The sequence below is a fragment of the Halichoeres trimaculatus genome, unplaced genomic scaffold (genome assembly GCF_033239565.1).
Source record: "Halichoeres trimaculatus isolate MK-OKI-2021-1 unplaced genomic scaffold, fHalTri1.1 fHalTri1_scaffold_12, whole genome shotgun sequence".
Lineage (NCBI taxonomy): Eukaryota > Metazoa > Chordata > Actinopteri > Labriformes > Labridae > Halichoeres > Halichoeres trimaculatus.
The window spans coordinates 32,526,164-32,547,643 of NW_027437190.1; the positions used below are offsets into that span (position 1 = coordinate 32,526,164).

A 21,480-nucleotide genomic window follows, 5' to 3' on the forward strand; every position below is an offset into this window, starting at 1 on the left:
ATTTCTGGAGTCAGAAAGACTAAAATCCTGCACTTCAAGTTGAAGTTGGCCAGTGTGGGGGATTTGATGATTTCTGGAGTATAATTCAGTTGCAATTCTTTAATTTTTCTGATTTTTGCAATTTGTAGTTTTCTTATTTGACATCAGACCATGTGAAAAAGTGAAAATTCACATATTTCAAGTGAGTCAGTTTGTAGGGTTTAATCAGGGGATTTGGCATCATGTTATTGGATAGTCATGAAAAAGCATTTCACCCTCTGCTGGAGAAAAGTGGGAACTTTTTCTTTATCCAAGTTTATAAACACTTAAAATTAAGGATTTAATTTTGAACCAGATTGTAATCCTTAATTTAGAATTTATTTTTATTATTATTTTTTTTATCAGATTTGAAAAAAATAAAATAAAATTGGGTAAAATTTGAATAAAAGAACAAAAAAATTTTTTTTTTTGTTAAATAAAAAAATAAAAAAAATAAAAAATAAATTTTTGAAATTTTTTTTTTTCCAAGTTTGACCCCCCCAAAAAACTTTTCTTTTTTTTTTTGTCAAATTTGAAAAATAGAAAAAAAAACATCTCTCTTTTTTTTTTTTTTAAACCAGCCAAATTTGAAACAACAACAACAACAACAACTTTGTTTAGGGTTAAATTAAAAAAAAAACAACAACAACACTTTTTTGGTCAAATTTGAAAAAAATAAATAAATCTTTTTTCCTTTAAATTGTTTAACAAAACATGTGAATTTTTCTCTTACCCTTATTTTTTTGAGAGTTGATATCAACAAAACTTGTCTAAACTTAAGCACAAAAAGTTAGGAAAAGTGTGTTTGGTAGGTTTGTTTATGTTGTCACAAAGCTTAATGGTAAATAAATCTTATTCTATAGGAAAACCTGTTTTACTTTTAAACTGTGCCACATTTCTAAAAATTAGATAGATTAAAAAAAAAATAATAATAATAATTAAAAAAATTGATTTGTTTGATGAGCTGCAGAGCTTTGTATGAAAAAGCTGCTGAATCTTCTCCGCCAGCTTGTTCCCCCACTGATTATTTTCTTTTGCTGTCATTATTGGTGAATCAGATGATCAAAGTCTAAGGAAACATGTCAGATCTTTCTAAACCACCAAACAACAACAAACATGTATCAACAGCAGAAATCAGCTGTTTGGCATCGACAGAGAAGATTCGGCAAATGCTTCATTGGCGCAATTCACAAACTCAGCTCTGCTGCTCATCCCACAAAAACATGTTCCTGACGAATGTGGCTCCACTTAAAAGAGAAATAACAGACCAACCTACCAACCAACACACTTTTCAGTACTTTCCATGCTTTGTTTATACTCTTTAATCTACACTTTAGAGTAAAAAAAGTTAAACACTCTTCATGTCTTCATGTTTCAGCTCAGCAGATTTCAAAGTCTCGTTTCAACTCTCCACCACAAAGTAAGACCATCCCCCCTTTGTTCCACTTTAGCTACAAAACCAAGATAAAAAACTACATTTCCCTGTTTCTAAAGCTTCAAACTATCGTTAATAAAAAACACAAAGCTAATAAATTAACAGGTAACATCACTGAGAGGTCTGGTTTCAAAGCAGCTGCAGCAGCTACTCGTCTCCATCACTCCTCACTCGCTGTCAGCTGCTTGTTTCCTGCAGGAACTGCTCCCAGACCAGACCAGACCAGGGACCCTCCAGCTCACCCAGTCTGCAGTGTGCGTGTTTCCTCGTGCTGCCTGCAGGTGTGAAGTTCTCCTGTTAGTCCGCTAAGACCACGTTTCCCTACGAGTGAGCAGACGTTTGCCAAAGTGCCACAGGTGTCGGCGAGCCTCAGACAGGAAGTAGTGCATGGGGTTAGTGTCGTGATGTGACGCTGGGTTAACATTCAGACTGAAGCTGCAGCAGACCAACGCTGGAGGATTAAAGAGGGGATACATTCTGTGTGGTGTTGGTGGAAGTCTTAAACCTGCAGAGCTTCTTCCAGCCTGGCCTCAGAGAGACGAGGACAGAAAGACCGGCTCCAGTGAGCACGGGTTCTGGTTGATATGTTCAAACTGGACAAAGAAATCAAATAAAGTGTGAATGATTTAGATTTTGAGGGATTTTTTTTTTAAGGAAAACCAGGAAAAATGAATAAACTAAAGTAAAATTAACATCAGGGCTGCACCCACCCAACTTTTAAATCCTGATACCAAGACGGAAATCTGGGCTTTAGTATCAGCTGATAAAGATCTGATCTGATCCCAGCATTCATTTAACGTCCTCTATTTCTTCATTTAAGGTTAAGAATCATGATTTGGTGGCTTCAGGCTTTTCTAACTTTGTAAACCAGGGTTGTTTCTTATATTTATTGGATTAAAAATGCCGAAATGTGAGGTGAGTGGATAAGTCAGGACTTAAACTTGCAGATATTTCTAGCTGACCTCAGAGTTTTGGGTGAAAGAAGTGAGAAATATCTCCAAACTGCTGAGTTTTTATCTTCCTTCATGATTTAGTGAAAATAGAAGAGCGTAGAACTGTGTCTAATAGATCTATCAGTGATATCTGATCTTACCTAAAAAGGTTTAATTGATCAGAAACTTTTTATTAGAGTAAAAAAGTTTTTATAACTCATTCAGAGTGATTTCTGTTTCACCTCGACATGTTTCGACTTCACACACGCCCCCTGCTGGTCGACAGTGTGTCTTTTTTTTCTCAGTCTATGGTGTGATTTTTTTTCTCTTGAGCAGTCTGAGCTGACTCATTTCAAAACTGACCACAAGGGCCACGGAAAGTTTAACCATCAGCTGACAGACCAGTCATCACACCACGCCGTTCTTCTGAGGAAGTCTACAGGAAGTCTGCGGTCGAAACGTGTCGAGGTGAAAAGGAGAGATAAGGAGGTTTTAGATGTCTCAAAGGTTTTAGTGAAATTTGACTCTAAGATTTTTATTTTTCAATAAAACTTGAAGGTTGTAAGACGTTGTATGCGACCTATGTTGAGGTTTTGAAGACTGTTTCTAGCAGGTGTTTTAGGTTTTAACAGGTTAAACTAAAATCCTCCATCATTAGGATTAATTTATAGAAGTTTAAGATTTGTTGTTTCCCAAACTTTTAGTTTATCAGAGCAGTCAGAGAAGCCTGAGTCAAGCTCATCTTCCTGGTGTGAAGTTTTCAAGCTGAGATCATCTTATTTTTACATTTCTGGAGTTTGTTGGTTTGTGCCATAGACTGTAGAGAGAAAGGACAGTGTGGCTCCGCCTTCTACCATCGTACGGTTGTGAAGACAAAATACTCCCGTCATAGGCGCCGCCATTGGCAGCCAGAGTCTGCACAGCAGAGACGATGAGGGATTCACAGAGAAAGATCATTTCATTTTTTCTTTTTAAAGTCTAATCTCTTCTCTCCAGTGGCGTGTTGCAGACACTCGAAGAAAAAAAAAAAAACTCCTGTTTTTACAACAACACTATCTTATAAAAACAGGATTTTTTATTTACTTTTGAGTTTCTGTTTTGATGAGATATTATCTTGTAAAAAACAAAAAGAAAAAGAAAATATTTATCTTAAATTTTCCTGTTTTTGTAAGATACTATCTTTCTACTATGTTCTGTTTTTACAAAATAGTTATGTTGTAAAAACAGGAGCATTTTTTTATTCAAAAGTGAACGTGATACACCGCTGTAAGTCTGTGCTCTCCCTCCAGACAAATTTCAATACTACTCAAGAACATCAGCTGTCAATCATCATTAAACGAGAGGTCAAACCGCTTTTTTGAAACCTTGAAAAACTAATGAAAATGAAACTTTTCAGGAAAAAAGAAAGAAGAACTTAAACACAACGCAGCCAAATAATATCATCACATCCTACAGCACACAAAAGTTTGACCACAGCCCATCTGGAATGACTGGGGAGATAGATTTTTTGACCTATACTGCAGCCAGCCACCAGGGGGAGCAGTTTTTGTGGAGACCTCACTTTGAGCCAAGCAAGAGGACGTCCATTTTTTTTTTTTACAGTCTATGGTTCATGCTAAAGTGGGCTGAAAAATTTAAGAACAGGAAATAATAACACCTGATAAAAATCTACAATAATGTGTTTTTCTTCAAGATTTAAATCAAGGATTTAAGCACAGAAAAATTGTGGGTAACAGGTAAAAATAAACCAAGTTTTGCGTTTTATTAACTTGTACAGGGGTCTGCAACCTGCGGCTTTTTGACCACTTGTAGATGTTGATGACACTGACATTAAATAAAATATATTTTATTTAATTCTAGTGTTTATTTTGTACTTCTACAATTTAAAAAATTAGAAAGCTTCTTATTTAAATAAATAATCTGTATATTTTTAACTATGTGTTAACTTTTATACACTGTATTGTAGGGCTGGGATGATATACTACACTATACGTGATTCAATATTACAATTTTTGGGGTGTCGATTCAATTTAAATTGCAATTCTTGGATATTTATTTTTTCTTTTATTTTTAGTTTGTTTTTTTAACACCAGCCCATGTAAAAAAAGTTACATGATAATCTCTACAGACTATATCAGGAGCCATATTTTCCCATAAAATACACATCACGTGAGTCAGAGAGAAACAGTTCGCCCTCTGCTGGAGAAAAGTGGGAACTTTTTTCCAGTCCAGTTTAAAAACAAAGACTGAAATGAAGACTTTGGATTCAGAAAAAAATCAATTTTTTGAGAAAGAATCATAAAGTATCAATTTTCTCCCACCCCTAATGAATCGTCTTAATTGTGGAGGTAAATCAGAGGTTGCAGACCCCTGAGCTTATGGACTGGGATAAATAATTAAAGTTTTAAAGAGGCAGCTGTAAACAAGAGGGGCTTCTGGGTAATATGATCATTGTTCGTCTGTTTTTTCTCTGCAGAAAAAGCTCTGCAGGATTAAAGACAAACTCCTCAAAGTGAACACCAACAGCACAGTGAAGTCCTCTGAGTGTGTGACGCAGTTAAAAAGTGTGTGTGGATTAGAAAAGGTGAAGCCTTTAACGGTGAACAGGGATTTCAAAATAAAATCTCTAGAGGGCACAAAATGCAAAAACTCAGTCACTGTAAACATGACGTCAGTATTCAATGGAGGTAGCCTGATGAAGGTGTAGCACGCAGGGCGTAGGGGCCACTGGGGCCCCCCGTACAGCATCAGTAACCCCAGAATCAGAGGCCTGCAGGCCCTCGACTCCAAAACAACACTTCAAAGTTTCCAGTTCAGTAAAACAAACACGTTTCATCAGCCCAGCCCCCCACTCCGCTGACGCTAACCCTACCTTTACATCTCCACATCGTGTTTCTCTTTAAGAGCCGGGATTAGCGCGTCATAAACAAAGTGTTATTCCAAAAAGTTTGACTAATAAATAATAGATTTATACATATAAAAACAGCTCTGTACAGTAATCATCTGTTCTCCCTCACACACACTCACACACACACACAGAAATAAACAGTTTTTGTTCTCAGCAGGTTTCGTCCTGATTCATTCATCGAGCGTTAACGTCTCACCGCTGAGCTCGCTGCGGCTGCAGCTCCGCCGTTCAGCGCAAGAGGCAGCAGGAATATTTAAAAAATAAAGGAGACAGTTTATCTTCCTCTCAGGGTGGGCGAGGACACAGTGAAGCCCCGCCCACGTCAGCAGCATCGAGGGCAGAGCCACGAAAGAAACGCACACACGCAGAAAAAAAAGCACAAACCGGTAACTCCGAGGAAACGCGGCAACAATCAGTCCGGCGCTTGTTTGTTTTGCTCCTCAACGGAAAAAAGCCCCAAAAAGTCTCAACTGATGAAGAGGAGGAGGATCTTCATCACCCGCCTCAGTCCAGTTTCTCCAGCACAGACGGCACGTACACCAGGCTGAGCTCGCTGCCGAAGTCACAGACGATGGCGGCGTTATCCAGCACCAGGAGCTGCCGCACGCCCTGCCCGTCGCTGCTCTGCCCCAGATAAACCGTCTGCAGAAGGTCCCCGAAGTTCAGGTCCCAGAACGAGACGCAGCCCTGGCCCCCGGTCACTAAAAGAGACTCTGAGATCACACCTAGACTGGCCCCACATCCCGCCTCCTGTAGGAGAGAGAAGGTGGTTAAAACGTACTCTGAGGTTTTGTTCCTGCAGCGTCTGGTTTCCGGCGCCGCCGTACGTACCTGCTGTATAGAGTAGAGTTTGATCCCCGTGCTGCGGTCCCAGATACAGATGAGGTCATCCAGTCCTGAGCTGATGACGCAGGACGTGGTGCAGACCAGAGAGGTGACGTCACCTCGGTGACCGTAAACGTGGCTGACGCGGCTTCCTGTGAGGACGTCCCACAGGCAGATGGCGCCGTCCTGCCCGCCGCTTGCTAAAACCATCGTCTGGGGAAACACAAGAGCAAGAAACTGTTAAACTTAACTTTTATATGTTAAAACAACTCGTTAGATACTTCTTTTTTTTTTTTTTACTTTGTTGAAATATTGCATCGTCATATCACTTATTCAATACATCTTAGACTAAATTTTTCCTTTTTTTTCTCTTCCTCTGTCTGTTGATTTTTAACAGTCATAACATGGATTAGATACAAAAAAAGGAAAATAAATAGATAAATAAAATATAAATAAATTAATTTAAGTGTTTACAAATAGTAAAGGAGACTACAGAACAGAATTAAAAGGTGGTTCATCTCTGACCTGGTCTATGTAAATGGCTGTGATCCCTCCAGAGTGACCCTGCAGGGTGAAGAGGCAACACGAGTCCTCCAGACGATAGATCTGAAAAAGATTTGAGAATTTGAACACATAAAAAACAGAAACAAGCAAAAATAAATAAATAAAACGAAAATTCTAGTGCTGTCAGTCGATTTAAATTTTTTTTTTAATTTAATTTTTTTTACAGGATTTGTAATTAATTAATCTAATTAATCGCATTTTAATCTCATATCTGCTTAAGGTCCCCAAATAAAGAATCTGAATTCTAGGACATTATAACATTGTAGTGATGACTAATCCAATGAATACACAAAGAAGAGAAGCTCAAGCAGCAACCCCCGTCTAAGAATATGAGACAATGCTGAAGTGCTAAAATCTGCTGTTTCTCAAGTGTTCACTTGGGGCTGGCTCTGGAAGTACCAGAAGTCACAAACACACCAAGACAAAACAGCCTGGTTCAAAAAACATCTCCTGTCCGAGTCAAATTGGCACTACCAGTATGGCTGCAGTAGCCGATCTGCTTCAATTTCCATTTCAGAAACAGACGGGTGACATCGGGAAGACTACATCTGTGTTTTATACAGACTATGGTGAAGATCTGTAAATCCACATTTTTATCAGTGATTGAATAAAACCTAAGTCAGGGCATCTTGTCCAAAAAGTTCTCTTTTCTATAATAATACGTCAGGCTGAAGCAGCTTCAGTGAAATCAAAATTCATTTTTACCTAAGCTACAAAAAAACGTGTTTTTGTTGACTCTCGCATGCCACTGCAATGTCACGCCTATGGACCTCTTTTTGATTGTAATCATTGGCTGCATCTATAGAAGTAAATTACGTTTTTCAAAATCCTGCTCATAAACTAGTAGTAGATGAGAGGGGTGTGCTCTTTGGACGAGAGCTCAGCATGGATATGAGGAGAAGATGTGAGATGACAGAGACACAGAGAGACGCTGCAAATCAGAAAAGTTCAGGCAGCTCATGCTCCAACTGAGGATGTGTCGCCGTAGTTCAGAGAGAAAGAGCGGCGCCATCGTGAGAAAAGACGACGGAGATCATGGAAAGAATCAAAGGATGGAGCGCAGAGATGAACGCGATCAAAAAAAAAGCATGTCTTGTATTTTTTTTTAAATTAAAATCAGGAAGAGAGACATTAAAGAATAACAATGTCCCAGAACAGTTTTAATGTTAAGCTTAAACTGAACTGAAACTGATTTTTTACATCAGGTAAGCTTTAACCACAGAAAAGTCTTTTACCCGGACAGTGTGGTCCTGGCTGCCCGTGACGACCCTCCCGGCGGCGGCTCGCAGCACAGTGATGGGCTTCTGGTGAGCGCACTGAACGGAGCGCGTGAGCTGACAGCTGATCACGTCCTCGCTGCTGTAACAGGGAGAAGGAGGCACGCTGCCTCGCCCAGGAGCGCCTGTAGGAGGAGACGAGGAGGAGTTAAAGGGTCTCTCTTAACGTCAACGCATCCTCAATTTAATATATGCTCTGTTTCCACTCTGTTTCACCTGAATCACCTGGGTTTATGAATATCTTTAAATTCCTCTAACCTAAAGATTATATTCTTGTTAATATTTGGTAGATTTTACACCAGGAAACAAGCAAAACTTCTGTTTTATCAGACAAAATCAGTCTAAAGCCTAAGAAGTATTGGATGTTCTACATTCTTGAGATGAGGAAAGTAATTTTTTCACCAAAGATGATTCATTCGTCAATTACTTCACTCTGATAAAACACCTGAAGGTTGTTGAAGATCAGAAAGACGCTCAGACAAAAACATTTCCATCATGTTACTGATCCTCACCTCTGTACTGCAGCAGACACAGAGGTTTGTTGATCTCTACAGTGAAGAAATCCAGAGACCCGTTCAGCCGAGCCGCCACGATTCTGAGGAGAAAGATTAAGAAAAGTCAGTTTTTACTTCCTTTAGCTCTAATGGATAGGAATTAAAGACACCATGAAGCTGCAGGTGATCCAACAGCTGCTGAAACCTCCACAAACTTTGCTTCAGCTCAAGGAAAATGTTCTCCAATAGGGGGCATTGTGGACAAATATGTCAGGATATTTGTTTTCTTTTTTAATGGCAGGATCAGAGTCTTACAACAAAGGATAAGGGCCATGTTTTTTATTTATACATTTATTTATTTTTCAATTAATCCAAGAGATTAATCTCATAAATTTACCATAATAGAGTCACACATTAAATTCTACAGCTAAATGCCAAGGATCTGCAATATGCAGCACAAGTTGAGCAATATTATCAATATATGTTACCAAATTCAAGTAATATTTCAATTTTTTTAGAAGTTTTTAGAATTTCATTTTTTTTTTTTTCAATTTTTGCATAATTTCAAAATTTTTAAAACAATTAAAATTTTGCATAATTTTACATTTCATTTTTTTAAAAAAATTTGTTTATTTTTGCAATTCTTCAAACAAGTGAATTTTTTTGTATGATTTTAAATTTTAATTTTTTAATTTTTGCATATTTTTGGAATTTCTAAAACGACTCAATTTTTTATGATTTTACATTTCAAATATTTTAATTTTTGCATATTTTTGTAACTTCTAAAATGACTCAATTTTTTTCAGGTGTTAACAGTTCGATTTTTTTTAATCTTTGCAAAATATGGATAGTTTCAAAAAGATTTTTTTAGTTTTTGCATTTTCTTTTTTCAAAATAAAATCTCCTTAAATGTTGGCCAAATTTTTAGATTCAAATTAAAAAAAAATCTTTGAACATTTTTTTCAATTGCTGTATTTTTTTGTGGGGATTTATGCAATTTTTGTCTTTACACCTCTTAAAAAATTCCTGACATTTTTTCTAGGATTTCACTAATTTTCTAAATTTCTTCTTTAAAAAAAAATAAAAAAAAATTGCAAATTTATTAAAAATGAAAAACTTAGATAGCACATGCATATTTGAATAAATTCGAAAAATGTATTGTTTAGTTAATTATTCACTAGATTTTATAGAATTTTGTACACTAACTCCCTAGTCTTAACTGGGATTTGTGTAAATTAACTGGGCTTTAATCCAGCTGAGTCTAGGCTAAATGGCTCATGTGAAAGTAAAGGTTGCAGACCCCTGATATAGGCAATAAGAAAAGCGCCTGTAAGAAAATTAGGACCCTGGAGCATCTTATAAGGTTGTACTTGAGTAAAGGATTCACAAACCAGGAATTGTTATAAAACACAAAAGTCAGTCCGGTCCAAGAGGAAACACTGTGTTGGTTTCACCTGTTGTTGAGGAAGGCCAGAGCCGTGATCCCAGAGACTCCGTCTTCATTACTGCAGCGCAACGATCCTTCCACTGCATCCCACAACTGGAACAGGGAGGACATCAGATGTTTGTAAAATAAAAAAGTTAAAAAGTTTCACTGCACTGTTTTCACTATTTTAGGAGACAAAACATCTCTAAACTTGTTCCAAAAACTTCAAATCTTATCAAATGTCCAGATTAAGAGATGTTTCATTGTTGAAAACGACTGTTAGACGTCTTAAAATACACACAGAGCAGATAACACTGAAAACTTCACCATTAGTCAGATGATTTGAAGAAAAAAACAGCCTGGTGCAAACACAAGAAGCTTTTTCTGTGACATAAAGTTTGTGACACAAAGCGAGAACCGTTCCTCACTCACCTCCAGCTTCCCGCTGCTCCTCCCAGCAGCGATCAGGTTCCCCCTCAGCTCCATGGCCCACACCGAGCTCTCCCAGTCCGCCTGTGGCCCCGACGTGGACGGCCTCTCCTGAGGCAAAGCTGCCGCCATGTCCCCGAAGCTGGGCCTCCTCTGCAGCGGGGCCCCTGTGGGCGGGGAGGAGGAGGTGGAGGAAGGAGACGGGTACGTGGAGGGCGACGGGGGCTCGTGCTCCATGTAGGCCCGCTCCACCAGACCCCCGAAGTCAAAGCCCGCTCTGGGCGGGGTGGAGAGGAGGTGGGAGGGGGGCGTGGAGGTGAAGTTGGTGTCGATGAGCGGCGTGAGGTCGGGTTGGTCGTTGAAGAGGGCGGGGCGTGTGGGAGCGGTGCGGCGTCTCAGCGGGTAGCCGTCCTCCTCCAACAGACCGTCGCTGCAGGCGTCAGAGCCCAGACACTCAGAGTCTGTGGCTCCGCCCACAGAGTCCCAGCCGTCACGCTGCTCCCAGCAACCACTGCTGCTGCTCCGCCTCAGCCTGAGGAGGAAACAGACTCAGGATTAATCAGGCAGGGATTTTTTTTACTGGAAACTCTGTGGGGTTTTAATTTAGGGTCAAACTTCGTCAAAGCTCTGAAGAAACCAGAAATCAAAACGCGACATCTCACCCAGGTTTGGGGATAACAGTCAAACAGTCTCCGGTCTGAGCGTCCCAAACCCGGATCTGTCCCGCCAGACAGCAGCTGGCCAGCAGCATCCCGTCACTTGCCAGGCACTCGATGTCCTGCAGGACGAGACACAGAGCATCAAAATCACATTCTCTAATTTTTGAGACCCAGGCTCCCGTTTCTGTCTCCATCCTTCTCTCACCATGCTGTGGCCTCTGAGCAGCAGCGGTGAGATCTCGCTGACCGGTGGCGAGTAACCGTAATCGTCGCAGGGCAGGTCCCCGCGGCGTCTGCGGCCGTGAGGGATGCCGTTCTGCCCGTAGTTTCGTGGGCAGAGGACGCGGTAGAGGCAGAAAAGCAGGAGGACAAGGAGGACGCCGGCAGCCAGGCCGAGAGCTGCAACCCTGCAGGACAGAAATCAGAAAAGAGGGGTTGTCCAAATTTAGTAATTTAGTGTTTAAGTAAAAAAACAGATCTTGATGAAATTTTCAGGAAATGTTCAAAATGGGATAAAGAAGAAGTGATTAAATTTTGGAGGTGATCTGGATCACCGTCTGGATCCAGGACTTTTTTAAAGGATTCTTTATCATTGTGAGATAGGGCTGTTTTCAACACATGTGTATATAACTCCACCATAAATGGTCGGATTGCTTTGCAATACAACACAAGACAAGGTCACCATAATTTCTGACAGATGTTAGAGTATGATCCAGATCCTGGCTTTATTCTGGATACTAAGATCCAGAATATGAAATATGTACTGGGTCATCATCATTTACAACACTGTCAGGAAACAAATTATTGTAAAAACCTGCAACTAACACCAAATTGTAGCAGACAGTCTGCTGAAAGGGAGTATATCATTAAAGTAGGACCAACTCACTGGTCAGTCCAGAAAAATGTCTTATTTCAAGTCGTTTAAAGACAAAAATGAGGTCTGAATTGCTTGTAACAAGTTAAAGAAATCTGCCTATGGAACAAGAAAAGTATGCTCAAAAATTTGCTTGAAACTAGAATAATGTCTCTGGATCCCAAAACTGCATGTGGGTTCAGAAACGCACCTATTTTCAAATGCCTGGCATTTACAAACAGTTGTCCTATTCAAAAGCTGTAAAAAGTGGTGTTTTCGTCAGATTCTCTAATTTCCGACGGCCCCTGAATGTATCACACGTGACGTCAGCAATGTATCAAAAACCGGCGGGAAAGAAGGAGGATTTGTGTGAGACTGCCGTCCACATTTCGTTTATTCACACGTCCTCTTTGAAAATCTGCAGAAAATTAACCGTTTGCTCTAGCTCAATTCTGTAAATAACAAATAATTCTACACTTTTTACTGCTTTAAATAAGCCCTGAATGATCAATATATGTCCTGTATTTAAATCTAAAGAATTATTTGAAAATTTCCTTCCATCTTCCTAATGTCATGTTTCAGCTGGGGCTGCTCTGCACCAATGAGCAGCAGTTTGTGTGTTCAGAGCGTGTTAAACTGAAAATACTTCACTCTTCTTTGATCCAAGACTTGAATTAAGTGTTTTGTACATAGTTCCTCACAGTTTTCATTGTTTTAGAGTAAACACTCTATTCCTGCCTTTCTTTTTTGAATAGTTTATTGCATTCTGGTTAAGTTATGTTGCTGAAACATTGTTGAGTTGTCTGCCTTAAGCCTCCTGACCTCATAGAAGTGTATAACTTTATATTGCTGTGAAAAATGAGTCCACAGTGAGTAAAAATGTGACAGAAGCAAAAAACGCTTAAAATGTGCTTGGGATCCAGATGGTTAACACAAGTAACAAGTAACAAGTAACTAACTCTTGTTCCTTTGGCAGATTTTTTTTTCCTTGTTTGAAGAAATTCAGACCTCATTTTTGTCTTTAAATAACTTGAAAAAAGACATTTTTCTGAACTGGTCACATGAATGTGGCTCATATTGAGTCTGAAAAGATATTTTCTACTGAAAAGAAGATTAAAACACTTTGTAAGATTTCAGTTTTTTGCAGTGTAGTGTAGTCTTTGTGTTTTATGTGTCAGAGCAATGAAGCAATTCATGACAAGTGTACATAGTTGTACAGAAACACCTGGACATTTCCTGTTTAATGCAAATATTTATATTTAACCGTTTTTTGCAGTATTTGTATTTTGGTTTTTGAAATCTACAATTTATATTCACATTAAGTTATAAAAATGAATCTTGGCATGTTTGTGGCTTCCAAAGTGGAGCCATTACTCTGATTTTGTGTTTTCCTCAATTTTAGGTCCAGAGTGTTCATAGATTAAAATAAATACATAATTAATATCAATAATGAAAAGACATATAAATACATATCAAGTGTTGACATTCTGGTTCAATCGTATGTATCAAAGCAACATCTAAAGGCTAAGGCAGAATATTGTGATAAATATCGTATATGGTCTTAAGATATGGAGATATGGATAAAATGCTGTATCGCGCTGTTACAGGATAAAACCCAGAGCTCTAAGAAAGCTACGTTAGCATGGACAAACTTTAAACTCCAGCCTGTTTCCAGAGGACAGCAGGGATCTCTTCCCGCTCTGCTGTCTGCTGGGGAATTTGGCGTGCCTGTGATGATGAAACTTGTCGGAGTGGTGTGACCTGCTCTGCCTGAAGGACCTGAAAAACTGTCTGCTGCTCTGTTAAACTCACAGTCTGACTCACTGAACTCAGAGACCTGAGCAGCTTTGTGTTGATTTGTCATGTGAAGTTAATTTGAGTCTCTGACACATTTAATGAAATCAGTTTCTGTGACGCTATTCGTGCAATGATCCCTCCACTCCTAACTCATATATATCGTATATAACTTTAAGAGTAACAAAGTGTGTTTTTAGTCAGAATGAATGGGATTAGACAGAGCTAAATAAAGTTTATTAATCCTTCATTTAATCAAATTAGGGACTATTTTAGTGATCCATCTGTAAGGCTAACCCAAAATTAGAAATTTCTGCTGAGGAAAGACGTTGGGTTAAGGTTCAACCACTTAAAAACTTTGATTTTTTAAATGAATTACAAAAAATTACAAAAATCTGCAGAATCTAGAGATTTCAATAGTCAGACTTTCTGACTCACTGAGCATTAAAACTGTTCATGTCAGGAACCAAAACATAACAACTCTTAGATGCAAGAAGAAGAAATTTGGTCACTGCAACTCATTTTTAAAAAATCTGAGAGCCAATATTTGCCTCATTTTGAGCCTGATCATCATTTTTATCTTCTTTTTAAAGGTCCCATATTATGCGAAAATCACTTTATTAAGTCTTTTAGTTAAATTTGTGGGTCTTTGACTTTCCTGGGATAACTGGTCCTGAATCCAGGCGCATTACCAACCATCCACCAACAAACCTGGGACCCTGGAAATGTGAGTATTTTAAATGCTGTGTGCTGTGGAGCAGATGGAAGAGCTTTTTCTCAGTGTCCTCCTGTCTCTGTGTTAGCTTCAGGATGCTAACTTTAGCTGCGGCTAGCCTGTTGTTTTAGACTGTAATGTTACGGTAAACAAGCTTCGCTGTTTTCTAAACATTGTGCACTCGGAGCTCATGGTGCCGCTCTCAGTGACGTGGAAGAGCTGGGCGGTATCAGCGGTGGCTCATTTACATATGAAGGCCACGCCCACTAAATCAGAGCGTTCTGAACAGAGGGGCTATGAGAGCCTGGAAACAATGCTGCTGTGCTTGATTTATTGGCTTTTTGGACCAAAACATGTTACTACCATTTCATGAAGACATCAATGATCCAGATTAAACTGCAGAAAAGGAGCATGATATGGGACCTTTAAAAAAAAAAAGATTCAAAGATGTAGCACAAAAGGTGACAACCTTTGATCCTGCTTTTTTTGTGTAAGTTTGAGGCAGCATAGCTCCAAGTCTACAGCAAATCTGTCCCAAGTGACCCCAAATCTGACTGGGGTCTTCTCATACTCCCAAGTACATTTTGAGTCTTCATTTTGTCCCTCTGGTGCCCCTGTAGAACATTTATATGGTTTACAGCTTAAAAAAAATCCCTTTTTTTCTTTCACTGGTGTTTTAGAAAATCCTTATTTCAGCCTCTGTCTGAAACCCTTTGTTTTAGCTGCTCTCTCTTTAAAGCTCCCTTTCCCACAAAACACCTTCTCTCTGATTGGCCAGCCCTCTGGAGGCTTGTCCAGGGGGTGGAGCTAAAGGCTGACTTTGGAAAATCTCATGCTACTTTTTTTTTTTCTTTTTCTTTTTTTCTTTGAGATGAAATGCTTATATTTTTTCTCATTGTACCAAGTCAAAGCCTGGATTCTAGGGCTGGGGTGATATGCTGTTCTCCCGATTTCATTGTTTTAACGATTTTTGGGTTGCCGATTCGATTTTTGTTGCAATTCTTCGATATTTACGATTTTTGCAATCCTTAATTTGCTTTTTTAACACCAGACCATGTGAAAAAGTTAAATTATAATGTCTACAGACTATATCAGGAGACATATTTTCCCATAAAATGCACAGAAAAGTGGTAACTTTTTTCCAATCCAGTTTATAAACAAAGACTGAAATGAAGAATTTGAATTTGAAAAAAAAAAAGATTTTAGATAAAGAATCCTGATTTTGATAATATCAAACAAAAAATCCTGATATATCATTTTTTAAATTTTTCTCCCACCCCTACTGGATTCCCTTTTTACCAAAGAAAAACAGCCCCTGTGGTCATGGATCCTCCTGATTCAGTCGATATAGCTTTGTTTGATTAAACGCCTGAATGTAATCTAAGACTTTTCGATCCTGTTTCACTAAAAAAAGACATTTTCTGAATCTGTGCCCCCCCTATGTTGCAACATCCTCTGAATCTGCTCCTCCCGGCGTGTTCACCTTTGTCACAGAGGCCCTCTCTCCATTTCAGGGTCATCTAAACAGCCTGTAAACTCAGCTGACACTTCTCCACCGTCAAGGTCCTGACCCTGACCTGACTCCAGCCGATAGCCTTGGTATCTGCTGTCCAAAGATGAAACAGAGAACACAACCTTCCTCTTGGTGGCTAAACGCCTCCTTACACAACTCTGCACACACTCACACATCCGCTGAATCAAGAACAGGAGCTGAAACATCTGATAAAAAATGCCCAATGAGGAGGTTAATGAAGTGCTTACCAAGAAAGGAAGTTACCTTCAAGATAAATGTGCAGTTTAATAACTTTATAATCTATTCTGCAGATTTCTCAGAGATAAGACTCTGTTGAATTTGGCCTTGACTGAAACAGATAGAGCGGTAGTAAAGGCTGCCAATAACCGGACATCTGTAGAGGTCTGAAAGCTCAGTTTTGGATGTGCAACTTCCTTTTTTACACATGCAACAACTTAAAAAACTCACTCAGAGCATAACAAAGTTTGCTTCTTGATTTCTAAATAGAAACCTGTTTTGCTTTTCACATCATTTTGCAAAAAAAGACAACTCTGTGTTGCTCTGTGATGTGTTGCTGCAAGTTTGTCTGACTCTTCACCAACTTTTAGAAACTTTCTGCAAAAATAAAGCTAAAAAAATCTGGTGAAATAACCAAGGATGATGCAAGATGCAGCACTTTCTTGCTTAAGAATAAAATCTCACTAAAGAGCACGGACAAAGCAAAACATGTCAGACCAAAACCAAGTCGGGGAGGCTGTGACGAAAAATGACTCAATCTTTTAAAGAGCTGCTGGAAGTAAATAAAAAATACGTTAAACACACAAATCATGAGGAATTCTTGATGCAATGAATCCTCTTCCTCCTCCTCCTCCTCTCTGCTGGTACATCGCTAACCACGGGGGATTTTAAAGAAACCAGTCCGACCGGTTGCTCCGGTCAGGGAGGGGTAATACTTGCTGAAGGCAGAAAAAATAGCAATGTGTAACTTCTTGTCTCTATTTCTCCTCAGGTAGGATAACAGTCAGACGACTGAGACAGCGTGAACATCACCACGAGTTAAAGACGAGGGAACAAAAGCTCTAACGTTCTGAATCTGTGCCCTGAGCCGGCCTACGATCTGTGCTTCAGGATGAACGTGAGAGGCGTGCGTGACCTTGACCACAGATCACCTTCAAATGATGACTAATGCAGAAAGGATGGAAGCAAATGTTTCAGTGTTCACTGTGAAATTAGGTCAATGACGCCTGATGGAAAGGACAAGGACGAACGTCTCTATCTGATGTGTGAAGGAACAAAGAAACAAACACTGATGAATTCATACAGGAGCTGGGGAAGTTCTAAAACACAGAGATCTGTGTTTTTCTCTGCTGAAAACGATTTCTGTGATTAATTTTGTAGTGATGGTGGACACTGGAGCCTAACTGTCAGACAGGAAAAGGACAGAAGAGCAGAAGAAAGATAAACAGGAGAGTGATAGAGCACGAGCTAAAGGCTAAAGGGGCTAAACTCTTTGTGCTGATGCTGACTCAAACCCACAGTCAGCAGTTATTCTGCAGTGGTCTGTTCAAACTTGAGAGTCTATCAATAAATGAAGAGTGAGGTTACGTTAGCTCTGATTGGTGGATGACTGGAAGGATATAACCAGGATTTACTCACGTTACAAGTTAAAGACACATCTTACAGCAGTGTTTCCCAAATATTTTTCAGGTAACCCACATTTTTGGGGAAACAAGCCACAGTCCAATCAAAAATATAACATCTGTAAATCAATTGACAGGATAAACAAAGGTTTTTAATCAAGTTTCTGCATCATCTTACATCTTTCGTGCTTTTCAGAATGTAACAAGCTGTAACAAGCTGTGACAACCCATTTCTGCAGCTGGTGTCTGTCGAAGATCCAGCAGTGACTTTTGACTTTTAAACTCTGAGAGTCAACATTTTAAAAACAAATTTGGTGACCCATAAAAAATCTCTGGCGACCCACCTTTGGGTCAGGACCCAGACTTTGGGAATGATTGTCTAAGAGCACCGGACTACCAGCTGTGCAAAATATGAACAGCAACTAAGCTACTTACAAACTGACAGTGTTTACTTGTTGTCACTAACATATAGCCAGTTGCTACAACGTTCGCTTGGTGTCATGTTTCAAACCGTAGCGCTACGTAACTGTACTGATAAATACCTTAACTCGGTGCGTTGTATCCAGTAAAAAGTTGACTTGAACAAAGAAAATTTGTCTTATCCTATCTCTATTTCATTCCAAAACAAACACATGCCTCACTTAAAATAATTTACGACGGTGTGTGGAAACTCCGGGCCAAAAGGTGGCGAGGGAGTGCGATCAAAACAGATCCTCCTCATAGGATCTTAAAGTCTACTTCATCTCACAGAAAGCAAAACCTAAAAGACTGACAGTATATTTAAAAAAAAAAAGTCAGTGTTTAAAAAATCATCTACTCATGTTTCCTGGTTTGAGAAGTCAGTGAAACGTTGCCACAGAGTTGCAGCAGGCAGCATGCTGTGATCATAAACATGAAGTTTTACAAATTTGGCTAATTTCAGATGTCTAACTTTCTCCACCTGGTGTTTTGTTCAGTTATTCATGATTGAAGCCTGCTAAAAAAAAAACAGAATCCAGTGTGAACTTAACAGGAAGTATGGCCATCTTTCAAATGTGCTTTGTGAGGATGTGTGTGTGTGTGTGTTCTGTACTAACTTGTATAAGGTGAGGTCTGTTTGCAGATCTGCAGACACTTTAGGAATGGGTGGAGGAGGATGTCTGGTGTCCTGAGGGTGACGTGTCTCGATGGCCTCCTGGGGGCTCAGGTGAACGGTGACGGGGATGACGGGCAGGATGCTGATGTACCTGAACACAAACATAACAAATACAGTTTGTGTTTTGTGTAAATAAGTAACTGGCTGTAAAATTAGAGAAGTGGAAAGAGCACAGCTGTAATCAAGGCGACAACCAAACGATGTTGCATTTAATAAACCAGAGCGACTCCTCAGCTCCTCACCTCTTCGCTAACGTGACGTTGTAATAGCTGAAGAGAGACGGCCAGTGCCTGAAGCTCAGCCTCCTCCATCCCTCCTCATCCTCAGCCCCCCAGGTGATCTGCGGCACAGGGGGCGGGGCCTGAGGCAGAAGCCCCGCCCTGGCTGGGCCGTGGTGGCCCTGTGATTGGTTCTCAGGTATGGGAGTCGGGTCGGGTGCAGGGTGGATGCTGAGGGTGCTGGTGGGGTCTCCTCCGCGAAAGACGGGGGCCACCCCCAGGTGAGGAGGCAGGCCGGCTCCTCCGGGGTCTCCCAGGGGGCTTTGCTCGGAGACTTGAGCTGCAAGGTAGGTGCGTATTCCAGCTGGGTCGGTGTAGACGAGGATGCCGATCCAGATCACAGTGCCAACCTGGGGGAGAGACGCTGATCAGCTCAGAAAGATGCATCGTCTTGTTGTAACGTCTGTTCAACACTTTGAATTCATTAGTATGAAAGTTGCTGTATGAATAAGGCTGTGTTACGAACGAGATTTGCACGAGACAACACTTAAGGCTTTTATACTTTTTAACAGCAGGTGGCATTGTATCACATACATACGTCTACTAGAGTACTAAACGAAAGTCAAAGAAGTTTGCCTTTGTTTTATTTTTTTTCAGAGTTCTTTTAACCGATTTTCTCTTCTCTGACGAGAGTGGCCACAATTTCACGCCATTAATTATTTACCAGTCGGTTATCACAGTGATCTCTGTGCTAGGAGTCATACAAATGCCTGTGTTTCTGCACTTCGACAACTAGGAGCTCCTGTTCTTCCACCATCTTGTCCACATGTCTCCATAAGGTAGGTTAGAAATTTTCGAGTGTGCACGGCAAAGGAATTTTCCACATGAAAATCTCTATAATCTCTCTTCACTGGCTTCCAGTAGCAGCTCAAATCAAATTCAAAGCTCTTCTTCTGGCTTACAAAACATTGACAAGAACGTGGGGTCCCTCATCCAGGTCTACACTCCTTCTGGCCCACTACGCTCTGCTTGTAAAAGACGCCTGGTGCTCCCAGCCCAGCACGGCTCCAAATCTCTAGCCAGACTCTTCTCCTCTGTTGTTCCCAAATGGTGAATGAATTACCAAACTCTATACAATCCACAGAGTCCCTTTCTACTTTGAGAGATGTCTGAAGACTCATCTGTTCTGGAAACACTTGGGCACTTAATCTGACCCTTCTCCTCTTTGTCCTCAGGAGGAGAGTGAGTCAGAAGGTCTAAGACCCAGCTCTAAGTGAATTTTCAGCACTAATTACTGAATATTGTTGAAGGTTAAAGTATATTGTTGCAGCAATTAATTATGGTTTGTTGACTAGATTATTCTACACTATTAAAGGGCACTAACTGGGTTTTTCCTTCTGTCTGAATTCTTGCTTGTGTTGTACGCCGCTTTGGACAAAAGCTTTGGACAGATACTACAGGCACAGCAGGCAGAAGTATAACCTCACCATGATGATGCGCTGTGCCAGGCGTGTGCGTGCCAGGAAGTAGACCACGCGCAGCCTCTTGGGGAGCCTCAGGGTCCTGAAGGCTTGGGTCTGCAGGGTGATGGTGTGTGGGGAGGGCCGGGGTGGTGGGGGGACCTCCCGTGGACGCAGCGGGCCAGGCTTGGATGGTGGTAGGCCTGCTTCGGCGGGCAGGCGGCGGTTCAGATCAGCCAGCTGAGAGAAGTCATAGATTAGTTAACTAACTGATTGATTCAGAGACTGAGCTACCAACTGAATATGAAACACGTTAAACACTTTCCACTTTTTTAAACTGATTGAATCAAAGGCTGAAAAATGTGAAGGAGCAGTCAAATTAATCCCTGTTTTACTTCTGCTGCTTATTCTTCCAAGGATAAAGGGATTAAATGAGCTTAAATCCAGTTTTTCTGAGCATGTTAATGTATAGGCTTACAGAGCTGATGCTTAGTTACCAGGGCACTGAGCTAAACTCTGAAGAAAGGTTTCAGTGTGTGTGTGTGTGTGTGTGTGTGTGTGTGTGTGTGAGGGAGGAAACAGGAGCAGAAGTGGAAAAATAAGAGGTTTTAAATAAGAAGTGCACATGTGGTTAATCAGAGTAATCTGAAAACTATGTAGTGAATGTATGTGGACCTGTGACGACCTTTTGACCTCCTGTGTGACCCACAGGCAGGTTTCATGTTTAGTCATTAAGGTTTATACATATGATTTCTGTGATGTAACTTCTCACCTCCATGCGTCTGATGTCTATGGACAGGACTGTGGTGAAGAAAAACATCTGCAGGAAGAAGTCAGACACCAGCCCCACAACGGCAAACAGACAAAACTCCTACAAGATACAAAAACCAGAGTTGGACAATCTGTTAGACCAGCTTAAAATGGTAGTTTTACATCAGTTGAGGTTCAAACTTGTGTCATACTTCATAAAAGTCATGTATGTCTGTAGCTGACGAAAAAAAAAAATACAGGTGGCGTCCCCCAAGGCTCCATCCTGGGGCCTCTTCCAGGGTTTCCTCCAGGATTTTTTTAAATTGTGGAGGAGCCCCTCAAGGAAGAGGGAGGGAAAACTCCTATGTTTATTTTTAAAGAATGAAGGGAAAGATAGATCAACTGCAACTTCTGTCTTTGACTAGGGGTGCATCG

General features: G+C 40.3%; 1 protein-coding gene across 1 annotated transcript in view; it reads right to left on the reverse strand.

Annotated features, from left to right (window-relative positions):
• Window positions 1-709: 709 nt before the first annotated feature.
• Window positions 710-21,480, reverse strand: part of scap (SREBF chaperone) — a 51,283-nt gene continuing 30,512 nt past the window's right edge. Inside the window, exons 11-23 of the mRNA XM_074683497.1 lie at window positions 21,068-21,166; window positions 20,323-20,535; window positions 18,860-19,245; window positions 18,559-18,708; window positions 11,173-11,374; window positions 10,971-11,086; window positions 10,312-10,840; window positions 9,908-9,993; window positions 8,472-8,554; window positions 7,918-8,084; window positions 6,644-6,724; window positions 6,125-6,331; window positions 710-6,043 (exon numbers count right to left, since the gene is read on the reverse strand). Coding sequence (XP_074539598.1) covers window positions 5,798-6,043; window positions 6,125-6,331; window positions 6,644-6,724; window positions 7,918-8,084; window positions 8,472-8,554; window positions 9,908-9,993; window positions 10,312-10,840; window positions 10,971-11,086; window positions 11,173-11,374; window positions 18,559-18,708; window positions 18,860-19,245; window positions 20,323-20,535; window positions 21,068-21,166 — 2,565 coding nt within the window. The 3' untranslated portion in view covers window positions 710-5,797. The remainder of the gene's footprint in view (window positions 6,044-6,124; window positions 6,332-6,643; window positions 6,725-7,917; window positions 8,085-8,471; window positions 8,555-9,907; window positions 9,994-10,311; window positions 10,841-10,970; window positions 11,087-11,172; window positions 11,375-18,558; window positions 18,709-18,859; window positions 19,246-20,322; window positions 20,536-21,067; window positions 21,167-21,480) is intronic.